Source organism: Anastrepha ludens, chromosome 3 (genome assembly GCF_028408465.1).
Source record: "Anastrepha ludens isolate Willacy chromosome 3, idAnaLude1.1, whole genome shotgun sequence".
NCBI lineage: Eukaryota > Metazoa > Arthropoda > Insecta > Diptera > Tephritidae > Anastrepha > Anastrepha ludens.
In genome coordinates, this window is record NC_071499.1 from 69,141,992 (window position 1) to 69,154,084 (window position 12,093).

At 35.9% G+C, this 12,093-nt stretch overlaps 1 protein-coding gene across 1 annotated transcript in view; it reads right to left on the reverse strand.

Annotated features, from left to right (window-relative positions):
* Window positions 1–4,081: 4,081 nt before the first annotated feature.
* LOC128858184 (lachesin) overlaps window positions 4,082–12,093 on the reverse strand; it is a 123,755-nt gene continuing 115,743 nt past the window's right edge. Inside the window, exons 7-9 of the mRNA XM_054094237.1 lie at window positions 8,203–8,322; window positions 5,722–5,892; window positions 4,082–5,279 (exon numbers count right to left, since the gene is read on the reverse strand). Coding sequence (XP_053950212.1) covers window positions 4,516–5,279; window positions 5,722–5,892; window positions 8,203–8,322 — 1,055 coding nt within the window. The 3' untranslated portion in view covers window positions 4,082–4,515. The remainder of the gene's footprint in view (window positions 5,280–5,721; window positions 5,893–8,202; window positions 8,323–12,093) is intronic.

Below are 12,093 nucleotides of genomic sequence, written 5' to 3' on the forward strand. Positions count from 1 at the left end.
GATCCTCGCTCGATTATAACTCGACGACTTCAAGGCTTCGATTTGATTAAGATTTTTTTGATATTTTGATCAATTTTTGGCGACTCCACTTTAATCGCACTCTAAGGTGTTTAGTGCTACTAAACTGTCATCCATTTTTGAAAACCGATAGAGAAAGTATTGCCTATAAATTTTCGATTGGGTTTAGGTCAGGACCGCAGACGAGAGACGCAAACGTGTTCAATCGAGAGTCGATTTATGACGATGAAATGCTATGTCGCTCACATAGTGAAACTAGTCCAGAAAACAATAAAAAAGTACGAGATTTCATTATAAATAAGAGGAAGCTGTCTATGAAAATCATTGAAATCGAATTGGTTGGGTTCCCCTGATGACTGTGCATCATATTTTCATATTTATATATTTTGATCAGTAAGCTCAATTCAAGATTTTCTGAGTGAGTTTCGGACAAAAACGTACATTATTTCATTGCACTATTTCTCATATTCACCTGATTTGGCAGGACATGCGAACCTACGCACTCCCGGATGCTAATCACGGACCAATCCATTCGGCTACGGTGGCCGCTGATGAACTATTAACTACAAACCTGCGCATTTATACGTACTTATATAAAAAATTAAAAAAAGGTTTTCAAAAAAAATAAAGATTACGAACACTGCCTGAAATAAATATACGATTTTTAATGATACTGTATGCACGTACAATATGATTAAACCAAAAAAAAAATATAATATTGAGTAATTCCATGCCAAGCGGCCCAAGTATTTTGGGCAATGTCGTAAATTTTTCTGCCAATTGGGTTTTTTGTAGGTATTTCAAAATGTAAACTGAAACACTTTTTTCTAATTTTGCAATTTGGTATTTATTCAATACTACATTTTCTGAAATCTTCTAAAGTGAAGTATTTTCGGTTCTCTTTTACATTTAAACAATTTTTTTTCTTATTTTTTAGAACAAAATATACTTTTAAGACAAATGTAATTGAGAAAAGAAATATCTCTTGTTCAATGATTTTGGGAAACAAATTTTTCTTTTATCCGAAAAATACGGAGTAGTAATAGTAGTAGCAGAAGTATATACTACTACTAGTATTAGAAAAAAACAATATATTTACAATAATTTAACGACAATGCCATACCGAAAGCAATCGATTTATTTTTCGTGCACACAATTATCCGGGTTTCGGTTCTTTAAACCAGTTAAAACATTTTATTAAGTAATCTTTGTATCTAAAGGCACATTTAATAAAACGCAAAAGTTTATTCCAATGGTCATTTTCCCCCGTTGAGAATCTCAATCAGTTCTGAATCTTCTTCTCTCTAATCAGTTGTGAATCATTTAATGTAAATTTCCCGAAAAAGACTTTTCTGTAATCTATTAATATTGGGCAGCGCGCCAGGAATTGTGCTACTAATTACCGTGTAGCTGCTTACTAATGAACGCAGTAACACTTCGATAGATTTGTAGACTTACGAAATATGCATTTACATATAAGCACGAGGGCCAGCGCTTCGCTAGAGCGGCATTTTGCGCTGATTTTTCTATGGTATGCTGTACATATTTGAGTGTAACTCAAAAAGTTATGAGAATGCAACTATGAAACTTACAGAGGTTACTCAGCTATTAATAAAATAAAAATATAAATAAAAACCAAAAATACAAAAAATTTAAAATTAAAAATTACAAAAAAAAAAAAAATGTTTTTGTCTCAAAAATTTTAATTTCAAATTACAAATGTTTTTTTAAAAGTTGATTATCATATTTAATCTTAAAAAATTTTTTTCTAACGTCAAAAAGAACAGAATATTTTTTACTTTAAGAAATTCTATAAAATAAACTTCAATATTGCAAAAATTAAATTTATTAACTTTTTTTCGAAATTTGTTTCTTCTTCTTCTTCTTCAGCTTCTTATTATTCTTCAGCCTACATATAAACAGATTTTCAGAAAAATTGACGACAATGTCCAATTTACTTGGATAATTTGACATGGAATAGCTTTATGGGGTGGTCAAATGTTCTCGTCTAAATACTTTATCGCCGAAATTAAAAAAAAAATTTAAAAAAGTTAAATTGAAAAATTGGAATTTTTTTTTTACATATTTCTTTATCGAAAAGTACGGATAGATTGTACTATAAAAAGCATTTACGGTGAAACCTATCTTGGACGGACGCTAGCCGTCAGTCAGAGTTGTCCGCTCATGAGAGGCTAATGTGTTCCGATACCTACGATTTTTTATAGGAAAAAATATCCGCCCGAGGGAAAATCATCTAATAGAGGTGTCCGTTAGGAGAAGTTACACTGTGTTTGTTTTGTTTTATCTTAGAACGGCAATTAAAGGCGTGTTCAGAAGTAACGCCTAGATGTCAGTAGTGAATAATTTCCAGACAGTACCTTTTTTATGTCATATTTGACAATTGTCAAGTAGGCAGACGTATAATTTTACACGAAAATTTGTATATTGTGTTGGGGAATAAGTTCACAGCGTTTTTATATTTAATTTTATTTTACAAAGATTTGTTTGCTATTTGACAAAGGGTAAATGTTCATTGTATAGAACTCTTTCTGCTCTACAAAACTATGTTAATTTTTTTTTATTAGTTATGAGGCTGTAGAAATGGAGCCAAATCAACATTTTCGGTACCTGCTCTTCTTTGCTTTTTATCGAAGTCAAAAAGCTGCCGAAACAACCCCAGACATTTGCAATGTGTATGGAGAAGGTGTCACAGGCGAGTCTACAGCACGGAAATGGTTTGCAAAGTTCAAAAATAGCGGTTTTGACGTCGATGACATATCCTGCAGCGGAAGGCCTTCTGAATTCGATGAAGAACATCTCAAATCACTTTTGAAGCAGAACGGTTGCGAAACCAGTCACGATATGGCGGAAAAAATAAACTGCGATCATAAAACGATTCTCATCACCTTAATTCAATTAGATTTACCAAAAAATTGGAAGCCTGGGTGCCTCACGAGCTCAACGAAAAAAACAAAGAAAGTCGCTTTCTAATAGCTTCTCAGCATCTCGCCCGGCATTGAGCAACACGCGGTCACAAACAACGCTTTTTGCACCGAATGGTCACGGGAGATCAGGCGGTTTTTGATGGAACGGTATTAACAAATTGGTTGAGAGGTGCAAACAGGCTGTAAATACTAACGGCGAATATATAACTGATTAACTTATTGATATAAGTATTGTTTTTTGTGTAAATAAAGTCTTTGGTAAAAACGCTACGAACTTATTCCCCAAATCAATCACATGCTAAGAAAATAGTCGATCTCTAACAACGTACAGCAATCTTCGTGTTTTTTTTTGGCGGTCGACAATTCTAAGGCTCATGAACAAATTTCAAGAAACCGGTTCTATCGAGGATAGAAAAAGGACTGTGAGACCAAAAACCGGACGTTCTGTTTAGAGTATTGCTGCTGTAGCCCAAAGTGTTGCGGAACAACCTTAAAAATCGATACCACGACGTTCGCAGTGCAAAAATACTTGAAAAAAAAATGTTTTAGCACCTGAATTTATATATCTCGGAAACCACTAATATTTCCCTTCCCTCAGTTAGCACCATATATGCTACTGTGCAGTGGAGCATCTTCACTAAATTTTATAAAAATCGAGGAGATGAAGTTTTGAGGCGGGTACACTTGACGTGTTTTGCACCATATGCTCCAAAATATACTGAGAAAATGTGTAATTATACAAATGGTGAAACCTAATCCTACATTTTTAATATTTTTATTTACAAATACAAATATTTTGTATTACTTCAAAATATCTTAATCATTAAATGATTGTTGTCCTCATCCACTAAGCTTAATTATGCCTATGAGGAGTAATTTCTAGACTCTAACTTTGATCGAAGGGTATACATATACATATTCTTAAACGTAGGTACTATGTATGAATTAGTATGTACAAAAACGTATGTAAAGTTAATTTTTTTGCGCTTGTGTAACATTTAACTTTCACCAACTTCAATTACTAGGTAACTTGGTTAACAACATAACATTTTTCGCGCTTTTCAATATTCAATTTTCCTTGTATTCTACAGAGAGTGAAAAATCGGTTTTTGCTGATTTCCCTTTTACAAATTTTAAGCTTCAATTAGGCTAACATTGTTTTTTTTTTGCTTTGTTACATTTTAGCTAAACTAACTCTCATTGAGTTTCCTTTTATAAATATCTGTCTGCCATACCATCATTTAATTTCTTTACCGTTGTTTGTAATTTTTGTTATTAAAGGTTAAATATTTTCATACAAACCTGCCTAAATTCATATTCAACGCAACACAATGCAACGCAAAATTCAACTCGCAACTGCAACAGGGGACAACACATCCGAATTCCAAACATTCGACACATTGACAACGTCCTCCGCGCACTGACGCACTTGCAACACGCTCCCCGCGTGGCACACATTCTTTTTACGGCAAATGCTGATGCGGGCTACTGCGTTCGCTGTTGTGGCGCGCCGTGCTGGGCCAATGCATTGGCATTTAATGACAACCGCGTATTATAATAAATTCCAACAGAATGAAGTGATTAAAGTGGGAATGAGCAATACGAGCAGCGCTTGCTGCACCTGCCCGCGCCATCGGTAATGACTGCTGTCCAGTTGCTGCTGCCACCACCACCACCAGCCGTGCTGCCACAGTGACGCAATGCGGCGTCGTTGTTGTTGTGTGCCAGCGGCAGCCGATATCAACTCGTTATTGTCGTCCATTGCATTGCGCACTTCCGTTTTTCCACCAAATATGCCAGCAACGCTACCATAAAACGGTGCCTTGCGCGTCATACCAGCAAAAGCTACTGCCGCGAAACCTCCACCAATGCTGATGCTGCCGCTTGTGGCGCCCAAGTTGCCGAAATCGAGATTGCTCATACCACCGACTCCGCCACCAACACCACCACTACCACCACCTACACCAGCTGAGTTATGATGGTGATGGCGACCATCAGATGTACTACCATCACCACCACCATTTGCTGTGGCAAGTGTACCGCCACTGCCGCCGCCAATGCCAGCACCAGCGCCGGACGTGGCCGGTCGATGTGTCGGCAGCTTCTGACCATTCGTGTAATAGATGTTGGGCGTTAACGGCGGCAACGGTAATTCGCTGTCATCGAAATCCTCCGCCGAGCCGTACAGGTCCTCATCGTCTGGCTGATATGTGACTTTGACTTGCTTCATTTTTAACACGTCATTGGTGTCCGCATCGTTGTTGCCGCCACCGGCATGTTTGCCTGCAGGATTTTTACGATTCGGACCGGGAATTTCTGTGTGGCGAGAGCGCGTATGAGTGAGCGTAGAACCATGAAACGAAATATATAAAATAACAAACTTTAAGCGAATAAAAGTGTAAATAAACACTATAACAGCAGATGAAGTAAAAGTAAAAAGTGAAGAAAATAAAGCGCAAAAAGAAAACAAAACAAAAAAACCACAAGGGTGAGTAAATCCGTGCGAATGTTAATCAACGTTGGGCCTAACTCTCGCGCCTCATTTTACGGCCATCAACGTGGGCAGAACATTACCAACATAATTGAAATAAAGTCAAAAGTATCAGGAGAAGTTACGTAAAATATATATTATATAAAAAAATAGAAAAATAAAAAAGAAATTGATATTCAAATAAAAAAAAAAACACAAAATGTAAATGCCCGCAGGCAGCCAATAAAAAGCGTAATTTGATGGCGGAATAGTGTATTTTAAACTCACCATAAAGTCTTATGCTACTATCTACCTCACCAAGTGAATTCTTCGCTATGCAGCGATACGAGCCGACATCGTCTTTTTGGAATTTACGCACAATCATTGTCATCTTCGTCTCATACATGGATTTTGAGGATTCCTGTACATGATATTTTGATGAGGACACAATCATTTCACCTGTTGATGAAAGAGACAAATGAATGCATGCGTATGCACATTTACTTATATGTATAGCGTTAGTGTACGTATGTTTACTAAAAGTCGTATAAAGTTAAAGAGCCAGTTTGATGCAAAAGTGGGATTTTGCTTGCCACTTCATTATCTTCTACTAAGTCCGATTCATACGAATATAATTTTAATAAAGCTTCACGAGTACTGCAACCACAAAAGTGGGATTATTAGGCTTAGGTGTTTAAAGATAATAGATTGCTTGATTCAGCGCGGCAAGAGGCTCAAATTAACAATGCAAGTATATGGGGTTGCAGGGAAGGCCACCGAAATACTTAAGGATATTATTATTTAGTAATTTTTAATTAATTCGGTTATGTGGCATGATGTTTGAAACTTAACGGTTTTCAAAATATTCGATTTTGAAGATTTTTATAAAAAATATGTTCTTTAGCTTGCGTGCCCACTTTGTTTAAATGTTAGTTCAGGGTCCAATCTTTGTTTTGTTTTTAGTTAAAGGTTATGCTAGTTAATAAAAATTAGGTCTGAGAGTTAAAAATGTCTGCTTGATAAAATTTTGAATTTACGTTTTTTCTGCCTGCTTTTTTGTTTCCCACATCAGTGTATTAAGAACCAATTGCGTATGTAAACTACATATTCTACGAATCATAATGAAAACTAGCAGGATATTCTAGCTATCCAAGAAGGAATAATACTCAAAATACTTACTTAAAAACTAAAAAAAGAGTCGAAGATAAAATTTCATAAGACTGAAAAAATTTCTAAAATACTTGAGTAATACAACAAACCTAATATTTTAAAATTTTTTATTCATTATAATTCGTTCTTGGCATGACCGTCATTAGACCTGGCTCAAGTTCTCATTATTTTCATTAATTTTTTCGATTTTCTTTTTATTGTTTAAAATATGCCAGGTACTTAACAGGTATTGTAGTTTCTTAAATAAAATCATATAGTAGTAGTAGTATAATAGTATTTTCGAAGTTAACCCGAAGAGATTCTCTAATATCTTAAATTTGACAAACTGAAATCATTAGTTCTGTCTATCGGACAGAAAGTCACATAGGTAACTCTTTTCTGGGTGTCGAAGGTAGGCTAACCAAAAAGCCAAAAAAAAGTAATTTAAGTACGTAATTAAACAGAAGCGGCCTATGTTGAGCGACAGTAAACATGTTGTTTATCATTTTCTTCCATATAAAAGCCGTGAGCTTCATATGAATAAAAATGCTCAACATCCAATGCGAAACAATGTTTTTTTTAAATCTATGCGATTGTTCACGATATCAAAGTTTCACTTTATTGTACTAAAATTAAGTAGGCTATAAAAGCCAGAAGTTTTCTAAAAATTAAGATTTAAAAATTTAAAATTTTATTTATAATATTTTGAAAATTCTTCAATTATAGTGAATTTTGTACAAAGTTAAGAACTTTGATTTACAAGATTTTTTGTTATACAGTAAACTATATTTCTATAAAAAACTAACGAAAAATTTAGCATGATTTAGCAAATTAAACATGTAAGCACAAGTGTAGTTAAGACTAACCTGAATTTAGTAAAGTTGAAAAGAAAGAGCTCTGCAAACTGCATTTCAATTAGCTTTTGGCTCGAAAATAAAATAATAAATAAATAAAATAATCCGAAAAATGGCAACACTTTTTTGTTTAAATTTTTTTTTCAAATATGTCACCAAACTTTTTATAGCACGAAATATTTGAATTTAAAGAGTTTTGATAATAATTCGTCTTTAAATATAACGACCTATACTTTATATTAAACAAATTTTAAATGCTCGCAATGCTAACTCATTATATGCACTTATGCATAATTCTGCGCTCTCTCAGGCATATACATGCACTCCCAACAGTAACTCCTCTGTATAATCTAGGACCGATTCATAGTATACCTAATTGCCCAGTAAACTGCCTACGAATTCAGGCACTTTCTCTCTTCTCCTCAGTTGGGTATTTGACCTTTACTGGTTGACTTTGTAGTCATTTACCGTTTAATTCGGTCAGTTCTAATTCGTAGATGTATGTACATGCATATAAAACATTTGTATACATACAAATGTATGCGCTCACTTGTGTAATGACGGCACATGTACGAAATGTCTATAAAATGCAAAAATAATGGCTTACCATTACCAACGCTGCCAGCAGCAGCAGCAGCGGCACAACACACCACACCACACAGCATCACACAACATCACACCACTCCACGCACACTACATATATCATATCCAGTCGATCACACTACAAGCATATTCACAGAGAGTACTCTCACTACTCGTAACTTACCAGTGTCCTTAATCCAGTAGTTAATTGATTTTGGTGAGGCCTCGACGTGACACTCGATCTGCACATCAGTGCCAAGCGGTGCTCCAACTAATTGATTCGGTACTTGAATGACAGGATGAACTGCAAAGACAAAGACCATAAATCAAAAAGAATGCCAACAAAGTGTTAGTCTGTGCGGCAGGCAAGTGGGTAGGAAAATTACCTACGCTGTATGGTTTGTGTATTTTTATGCCAATATATGTGTATTGGTGGTGTTGTTTTTGCTAACAACATATGTTGCTAGGTCAATTAAGGAACGCTTGAGTGGGGCAATTTTATGGTAATTTTTAAAGTTCGTTACTCAAATGAGTTGGGAGTTTGCCACGAAGTTTATGTGAGCACTAATATAAATTTGTGTACGTGCGTGTGTGCTCAGAGAATGATGCGTTAGTGGGTAATTACATAAAAATACATATCTACATATATGATGTACACGAGTATGTATGTATATTTTATACGAAATATCGAGAGTAGCATTAACCATTTTGAAAATGTGGCGCAACTGAAATGTGAGCTTTAAAATTAAAAAACAAAAAAAAAAAAACGAGCAGTAAATGTCATGAGAGCAAATAGGCAAATTAGTTCTACGATTATGATTGTTGTATCAGATTTTTATCAAGAAGCATTTTCTATTAGTTTCCACTACCACTTCTTATTTAATAAAAAAGAGATGTTTGACGGTTGTAAAGATTTGACAATAACGTTGCCCCAATACAATTTGTTAGGGAACTTTGAGGTCGGCTTGTATAGATGATGTGATTATACACAAAGTGACGGTTTTGCTTAGTTTTTTTGACAACGTATTACTGCCCATTTAAAATATTATAATCTATTATCTATATCTATTATAATCTATAATCTATTATATAAAAGTGTTAATAAGTTGTTCCAAAGCCTTGAAGAGAGTAGCCGAAGTAGCTCAAAATTAAGAGCTAAAGGAATTAAATAAAGACCAGTTTTGATTATAATAATTAAAGAAAACGGAAAATATTGTATTTTAGGTTGTAATTACAAGGTGGCGCAAAATTACTCACCCAATTTTATGTTTGAATAACTTTTTGTAAATGAAAACCAAATAATTCTGATTAATGGACGTCTTTATTTTAAGTTTTTTGCGCGCCATTGCTTATTTTTTATATACTGTAGTTGTCTAGTTCATAAGTGTCAAATATGATTGACGCACGACACCATTTGTAAAAATTATAAACCTTCGTTTATGGTGATTCATTTTGCGCCACCTTGTATATTGATTTTTTTTTTTGAAAGCCTGCAGTTTGTTTTGCTTCATTTTATTACTATGGATTTCTACTGAAAAAAGTTCCTTTGCATGTAGTTTGGAGCACTGGTTTCTAACCTTTATTAATTTTGCTAAAGCATGAATTGGCCTCTTCAAAAATACAGCAATACATTTGGTTTATATGTATAGCACCCTTCAGAAGTAAAATTATATACATACATTTAATGTTTGTGTTTTTTTTTTAATATCGAGAAATATTCTACTTCTTGCTGTTCTGTTTGCTACACAAGCTATTTAATTAAATTTTAATTTTTAATATGTTGTGTGTTTGGCCGAGCTCCTACTACTATTTCTGATGTTTTCCACAAGTGGATGGGCATACAGATTTATGCCGCCTCCGAACGGCAGTTTATATTTTGTGAAGAAATACACTCCGCGGTTTGCTATTGTCTGCGAGAGGACGGCCGCTATTAGAAAAAACTTTCTATCATTTTAGTGTTTCGTGCACGGAGAGTCGAACCTACACACTCTCGAATGACAGTTATGCACCAACCCATTCGGCTACGGCGGCCGCCACTTCATCTAGTCTGGGTGATATTCATTGTTTCCGAGCGAACAAATCAAAGCCGAGAGAAAAAATATAAATCAGAAGCTGAGTATTATTCTTCAGTGAACTAGAAAAACGCTGTTATCCGATTAATTATGCTTACAAAATAATGATGCTGGAGAGGATCGTACGAGCCGCAGAACTTAATCGCTCAGGCACAATTTCTTATAAGAGCGTACAATTGTTGGCTTATGCCGATGATATTGACCATCGGCCTTAACAACCGTGCTGTTACTTTTACCTTCTCCAAATTGGATAAAGAGGCAAAGCGAATGGGTCTGGTGGTGAACGAGGACCAAACGAAGTACCTCCTGTCATCAAACAAACAGTCGGCGCACACGCGTATCGGCACCCACGTCACTGTTAACAGTTATAATTTCGAGGTTGTAAAAGACTTCGTATATTTAATAACCAGCATTAACACCTATAATAATGCCAGCCTGGAAATTCTACGTAGAATCTGTCTTGCCAACAAGTGCTACTTTGGACTAAGTAGGCAAATGCGTAGTAAAGTCCTCTCGCGACGAACAAAACTAACACTCTACAAGACTCTCATCATGCCCTAACGTATGGCGTAGCAGCGTGGGTGATGACAACATCCGATGAAGCGACGCTTGGAGTGTTCGAGAGAAAGATTCTGCGCAAGATTTTTGGACCTTTGCACGTTGACAACGGCGAATATCGCAGGCGATGGAACGATGAGCTGTATGAGCTTTACGACGTCATAGGCATAACGCAACGAATCAAAATTCAGCGAATACGTTGGCTGGGTCATGCTGTCCGAATGGATACAAACGCTCCGGCTCTGAAAGTATTTGAAGCGGTACCAGTTGGTGGTAGCAGAGGAAGAGCAATGCCTCCTCTCCGGTGGAAAGATCAGGTGGAGAAGGACTTGGCTTCACTTGGTGTATCCAATTGGCGCCGGTTAGCACGAAGAGACGACTGGCGCGCTTTGTAAAACTCGGCCAAAATTGCGTAACCGGTTATCGTGCCAATTAAGAAGAAGAAGAACATATTTCAACTTATAATGATAATGTCCTGATAAAAAGCTGAACTTGCAGCATACTTATGTGTGAGGAAAATATCATTTGGAATATGTAAGTATTAAACGCAACAAAAAAACTACGCGGTAGAGAGTCCCGCTAAGCCTACGCCTTTTACACAATATACTTAATAAAAATTTATAAGCAATAATGAAGGTTCTCGCTGCTATCTCGTGGATTTAATAGAGCACTCTTACATTTCAGTGGGCAGACCGAAGATTTAGTCAGACCTTATTCTACTGCATATCACAACAGGCAATCAGTCAGAGGCTGTGGCTTAGTTTTTCTGTAGCTAAATATTACTATTTTTGCTTCGGTATAGGCCGCTTATATACCTTAACATCGTCGTCTATGACTGTGAGTTCGGAGTCTTCACCTTCTTCATCGATTTCCCTGCTGACATCATTCAGTATGCTCGGGACTGTGGTAACCGGGTTGTCATTCTACTTATTCTAGGAATGCGGCACATTCTTGGAAGCGTCTGATGCTGCCGAACTTTCTCCAAATATTCGCACTTTGCGTCTCTTCTCTTTACCCGAACAAAAACTCTTCCCACTTCAATTTACTACAGGATTTTCCAATATGTGGCCATAAGACATTCTCACTTATAACGAAATTCATGCGTTAAGTCGACTTAGACGGTTATCGCTTGTGACCACAGATGTTAAATAGGTAAATCTTAGTGTTACTGACCGAATAGTGAAATGTGTGTACAGATTAAGAGTCTGACCAGTAGTAATTCACTGATGGCCGTTTGTTCTCGAGATCTACCCTAATGGTGGAATAGAAGGGTTAGTAGTTAAAGAAATACTTTTACTCTGAATCTATGAATCCACAACAGATCTTTCGGGTCGCAGTGCTAAATCCTCTCATAATAATATTAGTAACAACCAAATTAACCCTTCTCAATATTTTGGTTACAAAAAGTGATATTATCGAGAAATATTCTCGTTTGCCAATTCCCT